Below are 21155 nucleotides of genomic sequence, written 5' to 3' on the forward strand. Positions count from 1 at the left end.
GTATGTCGGTGCGACGTAAACCAACTTATAAGAATGATTATTCGATTATCTATATATATAAAATAGCTTGTCCTTACTGACTGACTGACTGACTGACTGACTGATTCATCATCGCCGAGCCAAAACTACTGGACATAATGAAATGAAATTTTGGGGGGTACATTTATATTAAGATGTAGGTGCTCGCTAAGAGAGGATATTTGGATATACCGTTGCTAAGGGGGTGAAAAGGGGAGGTGAAATTTTAAAATGAGTGTATCTATATCTCAAAACTTTAAAAGTTTACATATGTAAAAATTGGTATTTAGAGTCTTCTTTGAAAATAACGAAACACGTATTTTTTGTTTTCAGAAAATCCCAATAGGACGGGTGAAAAAGGGTGAAAAAGGGGTTGAATGCCTTTAATCAGGATATCGGTACTTATATCTCAGAAACTGTAGATATTACAGACCTGAAAGCTGGTACTTTTGATCTCTTTTAAAAAAAGAAACACGCATTTTTTGTTTTTGGAAAATCCAATTAATGGTAGGGGTAAAAGGGGGGGGGTGAATTTTAAAAAAATTAGTGTTTCTATATCTCAAAACTTTGAAAGTTTACAGATGTAAAAATTGGTATTTAGAATCTTCATTAAGAATAAACAAACACGTATTTTTTTGTTTTCGGAAAATCCCAATAGGAGGGGTGGAAAGGGATAAAAAATGGGTTGAATGCATTTAATGAGGATACTTATATCTCAGAAACTGAAGATATTATAAACCTGAAAATTGGTGTTTTGGATCTCCTTTAAAAATAAAGAAACACGTATTTCTTTGTTTTTGGAAAATCCAATTAATCGGGGGGTTGGAAAGGGGGTGAATTTTTAAAATGAGTGTATCTATCTCTCTAAACTTTGAAAGTTTACAGATGTAAAAATTGGTATTTAGAATCATCATTAAAAATAAAGAAACAGGTATTTTTTTGTTTTCAGAAAATCCCAATAGGACGGGTCTAAAAGGGTGAAAAAGGGGTTGAATGCCTTTAATCAGGATACCGGTACTTACTGTATATCTCAGAAACTGTAGATATTACAGGCCTGAAAATTGGTACTTTTGATCTCTTTTAAAAATAAAGAAACACGTATTTTTTTGTTTTTGGAAAATCTAATTAATGGGAGGGGGAAAAGGGGGGTGAATTTTAAAAATGAGTGTATCTATATTTCAAAACTTTAAAAGTTTGCGCATGTAAAAATTGATATTTAGAATCTCCTTTAAAAATAAAGGAACACGTATTTTTTTGTTTTCTGTAAATCAGAATTGGAGGGGTGTAAAAGGGTGAATAATGGGTTGAATGCCTTTAATGAGGATACATATATCTCAGAATCTGAAGATATTACAGAACTGAAAATTTGTATATGGTATCTCCTTTGAAAATAAAGAAACACGTATTTTTTTAAATTTTTTTTTTGAAATTCCAATTAATGGCGGTTAAACAGGAGTGACATATTGGGGTGAATTTTTTGAAAGACTATATCTACAGAATATCTGAGAAACATAGAATGATACAGACGTAAAAAGTGGTATTTGGAATCTCCTGTAAATGTAAAGAAACATAGGTGATTTGTTTTTGGAAACTCCTCTTAAGGGGAACTAAAAAGGGGGTGAAATTTTAAAATGAGAATTTATACAGTATATCTAAAAAAACAGAACATGTTACAGAAGTGAAAAATTGTATTTTTTATCTCTATTAAAAATTAAGGAACGTGTATTTTTAGTTTTCAGAAATACCCCTTGGGTGGAGGGGGTAAAGCGACTGAAAACGGTGTTGAATTCTTTTAATTAGGCTACTGTTATCTCAAAAATGAAGATGTTACAGACGTGAAATTTGATTTTTGGAATCTGCTTTAAAAGTAAAGAAACACGTATTTTCGGAAAATCCAATGAAGAGTGGGGAGGTGAAAGATTTGAAAAATTAATTGAGTTAATTGTATGAGAATACTTACATCTATTAAAAACTAAAGTTGTTAGGGCCTACAGACGTGAAAATTGGTATTTGGATCTCCTTTAAAAACAAAGAAAAACGCGTTTTGGGGGCAAATCATCCTGGGGGCGGGAGTGAAAAGGAGACGAATTCCTTTCATGAGGACACATAAATCAAAAACTGAAGAAGTTACAGAGTTACAGTCGTGATAACTGGTATTTAGAAGATCATTTACTGTTAAAGAAGCAAGTACTTTTTGCCGGAAATTTACTTACGGGGGGGGGGGTAGTGTGAAAGTGAAAAAAGTGAATTATTTAAATCTCAAAACTGAAGGTAATAGACGTGAACATTAATGTTTGGAATCTCCTTTAGCATAAATAAACACGTCATCTTTTAGTTTTTATTGGGGGGGGGGGGGGTGTTGGCTAAATAAACTTAACGGCGGTGGGGTGTAAAAGGAGGTGAGACCAATTGATTTTACTGTTCATAATCTATTTATAAGGAGCCTCCGTTGCTCAGGCGGCAGCACGCTGGCCTCTCAAAACTGGGCTCCGTGGTTTAAATCCCGGTCTCTCCATGTGACATTCGTGCTGGACAAAACAAAGGCGGGACAGGTTTTTCTCCGGATACTCCGGTTTTCCCTGTCATCATTCACTCCATCAACACTGTCCAATATAATTTCATTTCATTTGTCATCCATTAATCATTGCCCCAGAGGAGTGCGACAGGTTTCGGCTGCCGGCATAATTCCTATTTTCGCCGCTATGTGGGGGCTTTATTCATTCCATTCCTGATCCTGTCGAATGACTGGAAACAGGCTGTAGATCTTCGATGTACTTATTCTGATCATAAACCGATCATTTTTAATCTTTCCTGGGTTCGTTTTCAAGAGCCACCTTTTCCTTCGGAGAACGTTCTTAGATTACAGTAGATTCTCCTGGCATATAAATAAAAATTTAAACACATTTGAAATAAACGATAGGAATGAGATTGATTGTCCAATTTTTCACCTCCATAATAAGATCAATAATGCACGGGAGTATGTCATTCGTATGGCCAGAAATCCAGCACACTTGCCTACGCGCGACAATGGTGTTGGTCACATTTTCAACAATGACAATGGCAGCAGATGTAATTTACCGCCAAGTAGCGGTCTTGCATCTTGCTGTGGGGTCCAGAACATCTATAATAATAATCATAATAATAATAATAATAATAATAATAATAATAATGTTCTGGACCGTCGTCAAATGTGCGGACCGTGCTGAAAACGGTTCCTGGACGGGTAATGACTACGAATGCAGTCCGGCCGCGGGTTCAGTACCGCCAAGGCACCCAAGACGACACCACGCTGGATCTCCTGAAGGATTTGACCCATATTAAAAATGCTTATAGGAATAGATCTCAAAGATTAATGACCCAACTGACCGGGTGAATACCTGGATTTAGCACGGGAAGTACGAAATCGATTGCTGGAAAGAAAGATTGAAAAATGGGAGGAAACTTGCCATAATCTATTAGAAAACGAGTCAGATCACGAATTTTGGCGGATTCTCTCAGAAAACGAATCAGATTGCGAATTTCGGCGGATTATATATAAAACAATAAGCATTCAATTCTAAATTTCAGTATAATACCGTAGCGAAGCACGGGTATCTTGCTAGTGTAATAATATAAAATGATGAATAAGAATTCAAGAAATCCGGTTTCGGGGAACTCGTAGCCATTTTTGTGGAGAGTATAAACCTTATACACTATAGAGAGACTACTGTTACGAGGGAAATTCTGAACATCCCTGAATGACGCAGACTGAGACACCAGTCGTTCGGCTAGTTTGGTCAAGTTCGGATGGTGTGTTAGTGGACGCGGTTACTCATTCAAGGCACGTACAACGCTCCGTATTCGCCAGTGCGTAGTGCGTGTTCTCTCTCAAATTTGTGCCTTGTACCAGTGAATTCAAGCGACATGGCTATAAAATTGATTCAAAAAATAAGTTTTAAAATGATGTACAGTCGCTGGGACAACTACAGATGTCCTTGGGGATATCAGTTGATCAAATCGAGCTAAAGCTACGTCGAAACATGAGGAATATACTTAATAAGGTAGGCCTCCATTTAATACAATTTTAGTGTAAAAATATGGTGTACATGAAGGGCAAGAGAAAATCCCTGTGACCCGTGGTTGAATAGGTGATAGATTACTGTATACATGTTCGGATATGAAATTACCTAAACTAAAAATGCCAGTCCTGAAAATATCAGTATTATTCATTTTGTGTTTCGTATCAGTCTAAACAGGCATTTTGTTATTTGAATTGTTCTATTTAGTGTGAACCTTTGTAAGGCAAATCATAAGAATAATGCCAGCGTTCAAGTCCGGTATTTATTTATTATACTGGCTCATTTTGATTTATGGCAGGCCGTTTATACGGGCATTGCGTACCGTATGTTCAACTTTGTATTGGCATTATAAGTGGCCGTGCATAGATATAGCCTGCAAAGAACAACTGATGAAATATGCTAAGCCCGACTGTTCACGCCGTAGAATGGGGCACCATAGGTCAGGTGTGGACACAAGACGTTTTATAACGAACAGTCATTAGGCTGGTAGGGATTATAAAGTTGTGTGTGATGTATTTCCTTGCTGTTGAATTAAACGTTTTCTGTTAAGTTCTATATTTCGATATCAAAATGTATCGCTATAGATTATTTCTAATCGCGGCTCTGATTGGTAAGACGGACGATATCTTACGCAGTATTACTCATCTCTGAACTTCTCAGAAGTGGAGCCAGGATCGGCGTAGAACTTAAACGTAGTGAAACATGTTAAGTAGTTTTGAATTGCGTCTCTTGTTATAACTTGATACCGAGAAGACGAATGTAAAGGTTTAACAATTAACCATCATAGGAAAAAAAATAATAATTCCTTAATTAATACTACAGATATTTAGAATTAAACTACTGTACATCAGAAAGCTGGCACAGGCTAATGTCTAAATTTTGAATGTAGTCAGTTGCTCTCCGAGTACAGCTGGGGGCATTCTTAAACGACTGTACATGCTGGACTGCTGTTTTTCTGCTCCACAATCATAGCATGGAGAGGATCTTCTGTTCCATTTATGTAATGAGTCCGCACAATTGCCACAATTGGTCCTTATCCTATAGAAATCAGACCAGGTTCTACGATTTGAATCGAAAGGTAGTGGTTTGGTAGTGATGTGTGCATTTTAAGCCGTTCATGTGTAGTACTGGTTTGCCATATTTCCTGCCATTGGTCGTTTGTGTGCTGAATTAATGTTCCACGAGCACACTTGCAGTTCTGAGTGCAGGGTCATGGGAACGAAGCCTGTTTCTGTTGATAGGAGGAATGTCGTCGTGGATGCATAGTGACTTATTACTTATTACTTATTGCTTATACTCCCGAACAAGGATGCTTTGTTGCCGTAGAACAGGAGGATGGTTGTAGTGGTTGTTTTAAGAGGAAGTACAACTGGGCAACCATCTTAAATAGAAATTGAGGAGCTATGTGACTAAAAATAATATCGTGTGGCTATTTCTAGCCCAGTACAGCAGACCCTCATACTAGGGTGGGAGGCATCTGCCGTGTATAGGAATCTCTGTGTTATTGTGGTGGAGGATAGCTTTGTATGTGGTGTGTGAGTTGCAGGGACGTTGGGGACAGCACAAATACCCAGTCCCCGAGCCAAGAGAATTAACGTGCTCAAATACGTCAGCCTCGTGTCGCTAGATGGACTGACACGTAAAAACCCTGTGGGACTAAATTCCGGCACCACGGCGTCTCCGTAAACCTTGAAAGTAGTTAGTGGGACCTAAAGCCAATAACCTTCTTCTTCTTCTTCTTCTTCTTCTTATTATTATTATTATTATTATTATTATTATTATTATTATTATTATTATTATTACTATTATTATTATTATTATTATTATTATTATTATTATTATTATTATTATTATTAGGGAATTAACCAGTTTAGCTAAGGTTGAAATCTCCGACCTGACATGGAATCCAACCCGGGGCCCTCTTAACCGAAGAGCACTACACTAACCATTCAGCCATGGAGCCGGAGCTATATGACTGAGAATATGGAACCAGAAAGTTGAAATAGGAACAAAATAATATAGGAGATAGTTGTTATTTGACGAAATATATAAAATACCTAGCTTCTCCATGTATTGTGTTGGATGAGTAGGAGCTCAATCACCGGGGGAGTTGACCGTGCAGTTAGGGGCGCGCAATTGTGAGCTTGCATCCGGGAGATAGTGGGTTCGATCCCCACTGTTGGCAGCCCTGAAGATGGTTTTCCGTGGTTTCCTATTTTCACACCAGGAAAATGCTGGGGATGTACCTTAATTAAGGCTACGGCCGGTTCCTTCCCATTCCTAGGCCTTTCCTATGCCATCGTCGCTATAAGACCTATCTGTGTCGGTGCGACGTAAAACAAATTGTAAAAGAAAAAATGAGCTCAATCAAGATCGTTCAATGATATCTTCTAGAGGCCTATATTGTTGTCTGGCAGGTTGTCCCGTCAGGTGGTCGCACTTTGGATATTTTGCGAACGTAGCAGAATGCTTCCTGGGTGTGCTCGTGTTGTCCTGCGTTGCCAGTGAAGCTGAACTCTTGACAGGCTTACTGTAGTACAGGAGATTGATTGAGCGATTGCTCCCCGACTATCAGCCGATAAGAATAAAGTTTCTTCCCTATTAGGATTCTCTCTCCCTCCAATAGGGTCAACACTGAACATTGGGGCATTAACCATCCTCATCCCGACAAAATGATTGAAAAGTGGTAGGGTATTGGAAAGTGTTGAACGAGCATGGGTCTCAAGAGATTCTCTTCTGTCAGTTTTCCCAAGCGCGGAGAATGGTATCAATTTTGTCGTAGTTCTGGCGATTATTTGGTTGTCACAGTCGTCTGCCAACAGCTACTGGCTTGGAGTCAACGGTCCAGCTTCCTCCAAGAGAATGAAGAAAACATAACTTATATATTTCATAAACACCAAGAACCGAGCGAGATGGTTGCACTGCACAGCACTGCAGTTATGGGTTCGAACCCCATCATTGGCAGTCTTGATGACAGGTTTCCTCTTCTCACATCAGGAAATGCTTAATTATGGCCACAGCAGCTTCGTCCCCTTTACAAGCCCTTTCTTATCCCATCTTTACCGAAAACCCAGCAGAGTTAGTGTGGCGTTAAACCACTGGCAAAGGAAAAGAAAAATAATACCAAAGCGGCCGCGGTTCGAATCCCGGTAATTTATGTAGGATTTTTGGCATCAAAAGTCACGTCGTCGTAAATCTGGAGGTTCCGTGGCTGTCGCAGCTCTATCAGTACTCACACAATACTGAAAGTTTGCTTGCTTAGGCGTACTATTTCAAGTTTCGTGGAAGAATGTGCTGCCGTAGAACAGACAGACGGATGGGCAGATAGTAAATCGACTGCTTAACCATTTTACTTGATTTATCATCATTCTGAGTAAACTATTCAATTCCCAATAAAAATAGAGATCCCCACATATACAGGGTTATTCACCTAACATGTTACACGGAAATAACTTCTAAACAATTAAAGATATCGACATTCTGTTTTCATATTCGTAAATGGTACCCAGGGTCTTGTAAAATAACGTGCTACTTAGTCTCATGGGGTGGTTAATATCCGAGATATTGATACTAACTCCATATTTTTAATGGAATGGCACAAAATCATGCATCTGGCCTGAAAGTTCAATTGCGTACAAGTTCAAATATGTAAGTATTTTCAAAATCGGACAATTGCTTGTTAAGATATAAATAAGAACAGCATGCGCGGTTTTGCATGCCGCATCTGACGGCGTGAAGTCGAGCAAGGACATATTGACGCGCAAGCAGTTTCCTGGGAGTGAGTTCAGCCACAAAACAGATACCAGGCATGTACTGTAAACATAATGTGATGTACCGTAACATACCCTGGGTGTGCAATGTTATTGTATGACTGGCAAACACACAATGGGGAAGGGAGATTAAAGTTGTTTTGTTTTTGTTTTTGTTTTGTTTTGTTTTGTTTTTGTTTTGTTTTTGTTTTTGTTTTTGGTTTTGTTTTGTTTTTGTTTTTGTTTTTGTTTTTGTTTTTAGTTTAGTTTAGTTTAGTTTAGTTTAGTTTAGTTTAGTTTAGTTTAGTTTAGTTTAGTTTAGTTTAGTTTAGTTTAGTTTTGACGTCCATGTGTAATAGGTTGCGCTCAGTTTAGCACCTTTTCCCACGGATGGAAATGGGAAAGATTTGGAAAGGACGTCGGCCGTGGCCTATCCCAAAGGTACCTATCCGGCATTTGCCTGGTGTTGAACATGGGATACCATGAAAATCACTTTCAGGTTGGGCGAGGCAGGACTCGGACCAGCACTCTCCCGCATGCACGCTACTACAGTCGCACTTGAGCACCGCGGAGATTAATGCGCGTAAAAAATAAATAAATAAATAAATAAATAAATGAAAAATAAATAAATAAATAAATAAATAAATAAATAAAGTTGCTGTCATCTCACCACGATCAGCTCTGAACATCCCACACAATAAGTCAAGCTGTTTGTCTCCTAATGTCTAATCTATCCCAACCCAAATAATCCAGCATTGGTAACACTGCTCCTTCGCCTGAAATAACCCAGCACAAAACGAGGTGCGCTTTGTACTACACACACACACATAAGCAAATGGGGCTACATGACCACGCTGTCAAAGCCCGGAAATGAAATAACAACAAACAGCCACTCTTCTCCGCAGCCTGTCGAGTTTCTTAATCCCGTGCAGCGGCTAGCATTCGTAGCTGTCGCCGAGGTGGTCCAGTTTCAATTCCCGGCTCTGATAAGCAACTTGATTCTGGTTGGAGGGCTGGAACGGGGTACACTCAGCCTCGTGAGGCAAAACGGGGAAGAGCTGGGTTCCGTACCCATCTCAGCTATCCCGAAAGTGTTTCCGTGGTTTCTCACCGCTACTCCAGGCAAATGTCGGGATGGTTGCTTACTTACGACAACGGCCGCCTCCGTCCCAATTCCTCACCGGGATTACAAATACAGTACAGTACTACAGACACCACAATAACACAGGTTATCAGACACTTTCTAACAGGCATACAGTACATACACACCCAAGCACCTGGGGCTACACGACCACGATGTCCAAGCCCCGGACATGAAATAACAACTACTAATCTCTGTATCCCTTCGAGTGTCTTAAGCACGTACGTCTGGAGAGGAACCCGAATAATAAGATGCATTACTGGAAGTCCGACCGTATAAGCATTACTGTTCTGGAGTAAACTTAGTGTTTGAAAATATGGATGTTGTCATGCAATCGCTACTATATTTTTTTGCTTAGTCGCGCCGACATAGATAGGTCTTCTGGCGACGATGGGATAGGAAAGGCCTAGGAGTTGGAAGGAAGCTGTCATGGCCTTAATTAAAACAGAGCCCCAGCATTTGCCTGGTGTGAAAATGCTAAACCACGGAAAACCATCTTCAGGGCTACCGACAGTGGGATAGCTGTCGTTATGTTCCTTTCAAGGCAAAGTACTTATTTTATTCGTTTTAAACACATCAACCCTACCTGTCCTGTCATGAGTTCGCCTGTCATACACACTTTGCAAACCCATCACATGTGTACGAGGTGCTTACAGTACATGCCTGGTATCCATTCTGAGGCTGAACTCACTCCCAGGAAACTGTTTGCGCGTCAATATGTCCTTGCCCGACTTGACACCCTCAGATGCGGCATGCAAAACCGCGCATGCTGTTCTTATTTATATCTCAAAAAGGAATTGTCCGATTTTGAAAATACTTGCATATTTGAACTTCTACGTAGTTGAACTTTTAGGCCAGCTGTATGAATTTGTGCTGTTCTATTTAAATATATGGAGTTAATATCAATATCTCGGTTATTAACCACCCCATGAGACTACGTAGCACGTTATTTTACAAGACCCCAGGTACCATTTACGAATATGAAAACAGAATGCCGATATATTTAACCGTTTAGAAGTTATTTCCGTGTAACATGTTAGGAGAATAACCCTGTATATTGTACTGCATACCTCATAAGCCAAAATTTAACGCGGTCTTGCTCCGGCTGTGCAGAGTTCTGCTATCAAACAATATGGAGCCAGCATTCGAACGAAGCTTGAGAAAATAATTTTAAGGTAGGCCTATTTGGCTAGGCAAATAATTAATCGTGAACTATGTTATGCCCCTTCTAGATAAACAGTATATAATGGCGTGTGGTTTCGCGCAATTCTTTCGATTTGACGCCCATAGATTACATGCGCGTCTGTGAGTATGCGGTCCTACCTAGGAGGAAATGTAATGTTGAAGAAGACACAAACACCCAGTCAGCAAGTCGGAGCAAATAACCAACGAAGGTTAAAATCCATGACCCGGCCGGGTATCGAAACCGTACTCCCTGTACCAAAACAACCGTGTTTCCCGACAATCGACGCATTCGCTCATGACATAGGCTATCGTTTAAATGTTTATTAGCTCCACACGAATGCCAGCTTCAGCTGGTGCTGACGATAGTTACGACAGAGTGGGGTTCATGATGACTGTTTAGCCTAGAATAATTAATATTTAAGTTTATACTCCTATGTTTAACATTTACACTCGACCAGAATCCTATTACTGTATATTGTTTTCGTTGATTAAATTTCAGAGGCTTGAGACGTCTTGTCTACATGTAGAGAGAGTCTCATAAACTGTGGGATCCGAGATTTGTGTAACTACTTTGCCTCATTAGCCCCAGAATCATATTGAAAAGTATGCTCAAGATAATCGTTTCCAGCGTCGAGAAAGGAACTTCTGATTTTCGGACAGTTCTGCTTCCCAGTCCTATTATACCGCGTGAATTAACGTACTCAGCTATGCGGTGGGACATAATTTACAATGTACCTACCCGTATATTGCTCATGAATTTGTTTCTCGAGTATCTCCTGTTTAACAGTTGGTGCTTTCCAGTAGCTACGCTGCGAAGTCCGGTTCTGCTTGGGAAGCCAAACACAGTTCATGGTTGGTGCCGACAGCGTCTGACCAAAGCGTTCTATTGTTCTAGTTTTGCACCCCCTCCTCAATCAGATACTTGGTTATCACGGTAAACCTAGGCCTGGATAATTACAGTATTCTTCCCAAGCTATTTCAGCCCGAGCAGGAAAAGAATATTGATTGTCAAGTAGGAAAAGTTGAAATGTGTAGTGAAGCTGACCTCACAAAGCCACAAAGCCTACGCCACAAAGGAGGCTAGCCTCTCTTGCTGTAGAGTTTGCAGATAGTGAAAGCCTTTACTCTCCACTCCTCCACGGGAGTGTACTTGAACATTCTCTCCTGGCAAGTCATTTTGAAAGAGTTAGTTATGCGGAACGAGGTCAACTTCTCTGTGAAACCCTTTATGTGTTGCTTTCGCGAAGTTTGAGTCGGTTATTCTGAATCGTTGTGTCGGAAATATATTCGAATTGTCTCTCTTGCTTTACTGTTGCCAGTAACTACAATCCCGCCCCACTAACTACTTTTGCGGTTTTCGGAGGTGCTATAATTTTGTTCCGCTGGAATTCTCTTACATGGCAGCAAATCTATCGACACGAGCCTGGCGTGTACAGCACCTTCAGATTCCACTGGTCTGAGCCGGGATCGAATACATTAACTTGGGGTCGGAAGTTCACTACTCTTTTGTGTGAGCCATTCAGCCTTACAGGGAGTTTTGAAGTGGATATCTTACCATTATTGTAATGAGCCTATTTTTGTGTTATGTTGAAGTGCCATGACGTTACAGCCTATTTTGGGAGTACATTTTTCAAAATCAATCTTTCAGAACTTCTCTCGCTAATGAAATAATATCGAAGAACTGAATTATCCCCGAAGTAATCGCAGTGACTCTACGGCTTAAGAAAGTATCGTAAAGCCACCAAGATCCGAAAAGGATTATCATTGCGACACTACGGCTCAATGACTGTCATCATAGTGTTAATGCAATGATATACATATGCAGAAATTGCGTGTAATCTATATATATAAAATAGCTTGTCCTGACTGACTGACTGACTGACTGACTGATTCATCATCGCCGAGCCAAAACTACTGGACATAATGAAATGAAATTTTGGGGATACATTCATATTAAGATGTAGGTGCTCGCTAAGAGAGGATTTTTGGATATTCCGTCGCTAAGGGGGTGAAAAGGGGGGTAAAATTTGAAAATGAGTGAATCTATATCTCAAAACTTTAAAAGTTTAGAAATGTAAAAATTGGTATTTAGAATCTTCTTTAAAAATAAGGAAATACGTATTTTTTTGTTTTCAGAAAATCCCAATAGGAGGGGTGAAAAAGGGTGAAAATGGGGGAAAATGGGTTGAATGCCTTTAATCAGGATACCGGTACTTATATCTCAGAAACTGAAGGTATTACAGACCTGAAAATTGGTACTTTTGATCTCTTTTAAAAATAAAGAATCACGTATTTTTTGTTTTTGGAAAATCCAATTAATTGGAGTGTGAAAAGGGGGGTGAATTTTTAAAATGAGTGTATCTATATCTCAAAACTTTGAAAGTTTACAGATGTAAAAATTGGTATTAAGAATCTTCATTAAAAATAAAGAAACACGTATTTTTTTGTTTTCAGAAAATCCCAATAGGAAAGGTGGAAAGGGGTGAAAAATGGGTTGAATGCTTTTAATGAGGATACTTATATCTCAGAAACTGAATATATTACAGACCTGAAAATTGGTGTTTTGGATCTCCTTTAAAAGTAAAGAAACACGTTTTTTTTGTTTTTGAAAAATCCAATTAAGGGGGGGTGAGAGGGCGTGAATATTTAAAATGAGTGTATCTATATCGCAAAACTTTTAAAGTTTATAGATGTAAAAAATTAGTATTTAGAATCTCCTTTAAAAATAAAGAAACACGTATATTTTTGTTTTCGGAAAATCCCAATAGGAAGGGTGGAAAACGGTGAATAATGGGTTGAATACCATTATTTTAACTAAGCTACGGATATCTCAAAAATGAAGATGTTACAGACGTGAAATTTGATATTTGGATTGTGCTTTAAAGTAAAGAAACACGTATTCTCGAAAAATCCAATAAGGGGGTGGGGGTGAAAGAATTGAAAAATTAATTGACTTAATTGTATGAGAATACTTACGCCTAATAAATACTAAAGTTGTTACAGACGTGAAAATTGGTATTTGGATCTCCTTTAGAAACAAAGAAAACGCGTTTTTTTTGGGGGGGGGGGGGTATTATCTTGGTGGGCGGGTTTGAAAAGGAGTTGAATTCCTTTCATGAGGTCACACAAATCAAAAACTGAGGAAGTTAGAGTCGTGATAATTGGTATTTAGAAGATCGTTTACTATTAAAGAAACACGGTTTTTGCCGGAAAATTCAATTCGGGGGGGGGGGGGGGGGGAATGTGAAAGGAAGTGAAAAAAGTGAATTATTTTTATGGGGATTCTTATATCTCAGAACTGAAGGTAATAGACGTGAACATTGGTGTTTGGAATCTCCTTTAAACATAAAGAAACATGCCTTTCTGTTATTTTTGTGGGGGCGGGGAGTAAATAAACTTAACGGCGGTGGGGTGTAAGAGGAGGTGAGAATAGTTGATTTTACTGTTCATAATGTACTTATAAGGAGCCTCCGTTGCTCAGGTGGCAGCGCGCCTGCCTCTCACAGCTGGGTTATGTGGTTCAAATCCCGGTCACTCCATGAGACATTCGTGCTGGACAAAACGGAGGCGGGACAGGGTTTTCTCTGGATACTCCGGTTTTCCCTGTCATCATTCATTCCAGCAACACTGTCCAATATCATTTCATTTCATTTCATTTGTCATTCATTATCCATTGCCCCAGAGGAGTGCGACAGGCTTCGGCAGCCGGCACAATTCCTACTGCCGCCGCCAGATGTGGGCTTTATTCATTCTATTCCTGACCCTGTCGAATGACTGGAAACAGGCTGTAGATTTCCGATGTACTTACTCTGATGATAAACCGATCATTTTTTATCTTTCCTGGGTTCTTTTTCAAGAGCCATTTTTTTTCTTCGGAGAACGTTCTTAGAATACAGTACATTCTCCTGGCATATAAATAAAAATTTAAACACCTTTGAAATAAACGATAGGAATGAGATTGACCGTCCAATTGTTCACCTCTATAATAAGGTCAACAATGCACGGAATATGTCATTCGTATCACCAGAAATCCCGCACACTTGACTACGCGCGACAATGGTGCTGGTCATATTGTTAACAATGACAGTGGCAGCAGATGTAATTTACCGCCAAGTAGCGGTCTTGCATCTTGCTGTGGGGTCCAGAACATCTATAATAATAATAATAATAATAATAATAATAATAATAATAATAATAATAATAATAATAATGTTCTGGACCGTCGTCAAATCGTCAAATGTGCAGACCGCGCTGGAAACGGGTCCTGGGCGGGTAATGACTAAGAATGCAGTCCAGCCGCGGGTTCAGTACCGCCAAGGCACCCAAGAGGACACCACGCCGGATCTCCTCAAGGATTTGATCAATATTAAATTTCTTATAGGAAAAGATGGCAAAGATTTAGGGACCCAACTGAGCGGGTGGAATACCTGGACCTAGCCCGAGAAGTACGAAATCGATTGCTGGAAAGAAAGATTGAAAAATGGGAGGAAACTTGCCGTAATCTATTAGAAAACGAGTCAGATCGCGAATTTTGGCGGATTCTCTCAGATAAGCAGTCAGATAGCGAATTTCGGCGGATTATATATAAAACACTAAGCATTCAATTGTAAATTTCAGTATAATACCGTAGCGAAGCACGGGTATCTTGCTAGTGTAGAATATTGCTTTTCAATAGAAATGGGAATGTCATATCGACTCTTTTCAACTCTGTCCCTCGGTGATAGTATGGCAGAGGTGGTATGTCATATGTTTATCATTAGATATTCCCAAGGAAAAATTTATTTTACAGAAGTCTTCAGATCTGCTGTTAAAATATATTGTCATATACATTATTCTTCCCTCTCAATCTTGCTTATTTATTCTACTGTTTTTCTATCATTCATATCAGTTACTTCTTTCACGATAGTTTTATTCTGTTTGACTTAGAGACCAAACCATGTAATAAGATGTATTTACATTCCCCGTGCGGTCGAAAACTAGCGGCTTGTGTTGCGGCTGATGCAAGGTCAGCAGTGGTCGCAAGATTTAAGAAACTTGCGAACCTCTAGGTTGTAGTCAAGGTCGGACGTAGAAATGAGGACATAGGGAATTTCAAAATAATATGAACCAAGTATACAACTTAAAATGGAAATGGTTTGATAGTTACGGATACAACATTTGGAAAGTGTGTTATTTATCGAAATGCAACTTTTACGTTTCAGGCAAGTTTACAATCACTCGTAATGGAGGGGATATGCCGTAGATCTTACTTAAAATTGTCAAAGACTTTCTAATAACACAATCGAAGCATTAAGAAATTCTGTATTCCTGATATTGTTCGGGATTTACGAGTTGAATTTTCCTGTCAAACTTCAGTGTAATTCAATTTACATTCTACAACACGACGCTGTCAGGGCTCTTTCTTTCACATCTCTAAATGACGTAATGAACTGTAGAGTGATCCAGATTACTTTTACCCTGCAACTGAGCTGAAATCTCAGAGGACGAGAGGACTATTAACAATAGCGTGTGGCCTCCGTAGAGTCCTGGTGCAGGTTTTTCGTGTTGACGCCCGATAGGCGAACTGCGCGTCTGAGAAGATGGGGCCCTTCCTAATAGGGACTTCATGCTGAAGATGGCACAAACACCCAGCCCTCAAGACAGAAGAATTAATCAATGAAAGTTAAAATCCCCGATCTATATGATTTTTCACGAGAGTTTAATCCTGATGTAAACAAGGCATGTCCACGCCTCAGCCAAAGAAAGAGTTGTGATTCGCTGAGCGTGTACTATCGACCTCCGCCCCGTCAATGTCTCGTGTTCGGACATACAGTGCTGAGCATATTACCTAAAATAGACGAGGAACAGATTTTGAGCTGTGCGAAACTAAACAGAGGGGTCTAAAGGGAGATCTACTGCTGAAGATTAGGGCCTACGTTATTTATTTATTCATTTCTGAATATTAAAGAAAGCTATCGTAGGCTAGAGCACCTCTTGCTCCATTTCTCTCACTGTGAATACTGACACTTTACAGCTGCTGCAAGATGCAACACCTTATCTCCACGCTGTACAGCTTGGGACTTTCCCTCGCTATGAGAAGACTTCCTGCATTACACCACGCCTTCTGCCTTCATATCTCGTTATTTAATCACTGTTTAATTTAAAAAAATTATAGATACACACCGGTATATATGACAACCATATTTTACTTTGATTACGTACTCTTTCAGACTATCTAAATGTAATAAACTAAGATAAAATTAAATTAATGCCACCTACTAATTTTCTTCGAGCTCGCATACAGTCCAGTGAGTACGACGGTTGCTTCTCCAATCAACTACGTCTGTGTCCACGTGCAAAGCCAAGGTGCTCCGCCTATTTGTTTACATCAGGATTAAACTCTCGTGAAAAATCATATAGCTGTGAATCGTATCCGGGACTCCATCTAACAATTTACCCGTGGAGCCGGACACGAAAGGACTGCGTGAACACGTAGTGATAAAATCAGCAGACGAAAGCAAAGTTTACTTGTCGCAGTGACCAGGCGAATTATGTAGACAAGCGAGTATTGGACAGAGTATCAATCAGCGGTCCGTCGTTTGACGTCCAGCTGGCTACTGCTGAAAAGTACAGTACTGCATGCCTTGCGTCCAGGGCGGGCCTTACAACACCTGTGGCAACACATGCCTATTTTTGGCTGCATGACCCGATTTTGGTGAATATTACCAGTGGCGTTTCATGGGCCAGAAGTTCATGCGTTGTTAGACTGTAGATGAAATTAACGGATTAGGTAAAAGCCCGCCCCGCCTCCCCCCACCCATCATATATTTTAACAGATTATTCAGATCAGGAAATGAATTAATGTAATAGAAAGACATGGAGAAAGAAGAAAATGTCTGCAGAGAATTACGATTCTCTTTCAAAGGTTAAATATACGAACTTTGGTCATTTCATTCACTCTTCATTGTGACATTTTATATAGGGTCTACTGTAATCGTATATTGCCGGCCCCCGTGGTGTAGGGGTAGCGTGCCTGCCTCTCCCCCGGAGGCCCCGGGTTCGATTCCCGGCGAGGTCAGGGATTTTTCTCTCGACCTGAGGGCTGGTACGTGATTAGAATTGAGGAGCTATCTGACGGTGAGATGGCGTCCCGGTCTCGAAAGCTCAGAATAACGGCCGAGAGGATGCGTCGTGCTGACCACGCGACACCTCGTAATCTGCAGACCTTCGGGCTGAGCAGCGGTTGCTGGGCAGAGCAACGTTAAGTGCCCGGGGGGGGGGGTTAATATTATATTATTGCAAAACTAAAGTACAGAAATTTAACAAACCACCGTTGGCAGCCCTGAAAATGGCTCGGCACGGTCCGCCGCTGTCAACCACTGGTTTTTTTTACTATAAGAAAGTGATGAAAATCTAGTGTTTAATAATTGTTTTACTATGCTTTCACTACCCATATTAAAACATTTGAATCTCCGACTTAATCGTGTACGCAATAATACACCAGCGCGCCACTCGAAAATGAAAGTCAACACAAGGTGTTGGAAACTGAAACAACGCCTTGGCGAGGTTTAGAAAGCGAGACAAGAGTACTGAGGGCGTACATGCGTAAGCGCCATTTCAGGGAGTGAAGCTGCCGAGTCGCTGGAAACAGATCCAACGCCTTGGCGGGTTGATGGTTCCGGACGGTGAAAGAAAAACACACTATAATTTAACATTAAATTTAAATAAATGAATGAAAATAATTTATCATTTTTCTTTCAACTTTATTTGGGCGTTGACACACAACTTACCCACCCTGAGAAAACGCCAATGAACATCACTGAAATATAGACTGTTAACATGAACATTGCAAGAATTTCTATAAATATTTCCCTATCCGTATTTGTCACTCAAGAGAGATTTCTTTTACATCGCATCTTTTAGTTTTGTTACTCCAAAAAATATCCACAATGATAACTTGTCAAAACTGATTAACGGTGCAGTAAACAACAAATTCTTATTGTCAGTAATAACTAATTAATTGTCAATGACCGGAAATCACCGTACAGAACTTAATGATATCACAATACAAATGAGAGGCATACAGTAAAACTGCGGTTACTTACCTAGGTGTTGACGCGTCTCCGAATATATTCAGCCAATATCAAAATGAAGATGTACAAGAATATGAAAGTAAATCACGAGTTCCGAAATCAGTGTCATTAACACCTTCAATTACGTATTACATTTTCTCCTTCTGTTCAACGATTCTTTCTCTTTTCTAACTTGGAAGCACTGTTTGCCGGTGAAATCTCTAATTTCTTATATGCTCAGCTCTATCGACTACATTTCCGCGGTATTCTTGCAACTCTTGGTACTTTTTAAACACGTCATATTATAGCTACGAGTAAGTTTGTTGTTCATAGAATTTCTAGTCTCCTCTGCCATACATCTTTGCCGTCGTGATCAGAAAATGAGATTGATTTCTTAAAGATTATACTGTATTTTAAAATATAAGTTGAATAAACAATCGTCATTATTAATACTGAGAGTAACAATGAACGTGCACTTAGGATACTTCACACTCTAAAAATGAAATATTTTACATTTTTAGAATGTAATTGTACAAGAAGAATTTGGAAATTCCAGATTCAGTTGGTGAATTAGGCACTCGTTTCAGGAAGAAGGTTTTTGATATTTACTAAGTTATAGTTAGATATGACTACAATGTTCACAACCTTCTCTTGAAACTCCTACATATTCAAAATCAATCTTACAATTTTTACCAGTGCTTTAAAATAATGAAATTGAAGTACTAAACCAAAACTGTAGCAAAATCTGTTGTAGGCCTACTACTGAAGTTTTCTTCTCAGAAAGATGTCTCATATGAAAGCAAACCGTAATTCTTGTTGAAATCGTTCTATGAACTAGTTCTAATGGACGCTAAATACAGACATAAATGTTTCAAAGCTCCTTATTTTGATGTTTCCAGGTTATAGGGACACAAATGTGGCAGTTTTGCGTATCATAATTTCCCTTAAAATAGCATGTTGGAATTAACTCATTAACATCTAATTTAAGTCACTGGGATTAGCAATCCAAGAAGGCCACTTCGTAATGTAATCGTAGAGCTTGTTTCCTGGACACTCTGTAGCCTTGGCTTGGCGGTGGCCTATTGTGTGGTAGTCCGGACGAATCTTTCCCAGCTCTACGCCATATGTAATCAAGTTCCCTAGTGTTGTCAGAGCAGCGTCGTCAGGCAAGCGATCTGAAAAAATAAGTTTATCTAATCAGTTACGGACGAAAGATGACATTCATATCAAACATTACCCAGTCTTCTTGGTTCACACAAAATGCACATGAAACGATATCTCAATAACAGAGAGAGCTTTTCTTTTAATGTAACATTTAGCTCTAGGACTGCTGAAAAGTTTCTTTGTCTCAAATCTTGCCGTTCATGCAACAGTTAGTACGGAGTGAATTTAATAATAATAATAATAATAATAATAATAATAATAATAATAATAATAATAATAATAATAATAATTTATAATTATAAATTAGGAATTATAATTATAAAATTAAAATTATTGTTATTAAAATGTTGTTGTTGAACTGCCCTTCGGTATCTCCAGATTTAAAAGGTAAACCGGAATATCGAGATTTGGTCCCGAATTTCTTTAACGTGCAGAAAGCCAATGACACGGAATTGTCACATTTAAACACACTCAAATGCCACCGAACTCAGCCAGGATTGAATCCGCTCCCTTAGGAATAAATAGAGAACGGCTAACCGATAGCGGGGCTGAGTGACTCAAACTATAGAGCACTGACTTTAGGAACCGAAGATGGCAGATTCGATCCTGGCTCAGTTTAGTGGAATTTGAAGGTGCTCAAATACGCCATCCTCCAGTCGGTAGATTTAATCGCACGTAAAATAACTTTTCTGGTAGAAAATCCCACCACTTCCGCGTTTCTGTAAACCGTAAAAGTGGGACATAAGCCGATAACATTATTACTACCCCCTGCGGGTGGGGGACGCACATTTAGAATACATCCGCTGTATCCCTAAGAACCCCGCGGGAGGCTGTAGCAATTCGCGTTCCGCTGCCTGTCATAGCAACAGTGTGTAATGTTTATTTTCCATCAGGTCAGCCCCTTAACGTAAATGATGTCACCGATCTTGTAGATCAGCTTCCACCTCCCTTCCACTTATTGGGTGATTTTAACGCCCATCACCTCATATGGGGCTCTGAAGCGCCTTGCCCCAGAGGAAAGGAGTTGGAAACAATAATAACAGAGCTGGATTTATGTATTTTGAACATAGATGAACCAACTTATTTCAGTGTAAGTTACGGCACATATTCTCGCATAGGCTTTAGTCTTTGCAGCCGAAAGTTAGTTCCGCTGTTTCGGTGGAATACACACGATGATCTCTGTGACAGTGACCATTTTCCCATTATTCTTACTTTGTTGAAACAAAAATCCGTCGAGGCTCCTCCTCGATGGATTCTTAAACATGCTGATTGGCCAAATTTCACATCCCTCTCTGTCTTTAACGACGAGACCAGGCGGACCGTAGACGGTGAAATAACTTACATAACACAAGTTATCCTTGCTGCTGCTGAGGAGTCAATTCCCCTCCTTCTCAGGGACTCCTCGCCGGAAACTCGTTCCTTGGTGGAACGAAGAAATTGCAGCAGCTGTCAAAGAACGCCGTCGCGCTCATAAACGTTATTGTAGGCAGCCTACTGTGGCCAACATGGTAACATTTAAAAAACTCCGCGCTAAGGCGCGAGTTCTTATTCGCCAAAGTAAGAAAGCTTCATGGGAGAGATATGTGTCGTCTATGACGTAACATACCGTACTGCATCATTTCAAGTGTGGACTAAACTTCGACGTATGTTTGGTATCCAAGGATCATCTTCTGTACCGGGAATTTCCATTAAGGCAGTATCGTCACTGAACCACTCTCGGTTGCTAACCATCCTGCAAGTCATTTCGCGGATGTGTCTGGCTCCGGGAATTAACATCGTGATTTCCTCG

The 21155-nt window shown here is 39.7% G+C and overlaps 1 protein-coding gene across 1 annotated transcript in view; it reads right to left on the reverse strand.

Moving 5' to 3' along the window:
• LOC136863714 (uncharacterized) overlaps positions 1–21155 on the reverse strand; it is a 252551-nt gene that overhangs the window by 35028 nt on the left and 196368 nt on the right. Inside the window, exon 12 of the mRNA XM_068226054.1 lies at positions 19189–19377. Coding sequence (XP_068082155.1) covers positions 19189–19377 — 189 coding nt within the window. The remainder of the gene's footprint in view (positions 1–19188; positions 19378–21155) is intronic.

This window comes from Anabrus simplex, chromosome 2 (assembly GCF_040414725.1).
Source record: "Anabrus simplex isolate iqAnaSimp1 chromosome 2, ASM4041472v1, whole genome shotgun sequence".
NCBI lineage: Eukaryota > Metazoa > Arthropoda > Insecta > Orthoptera > Tettigoniidae > Anabrus > Anabrus simplex.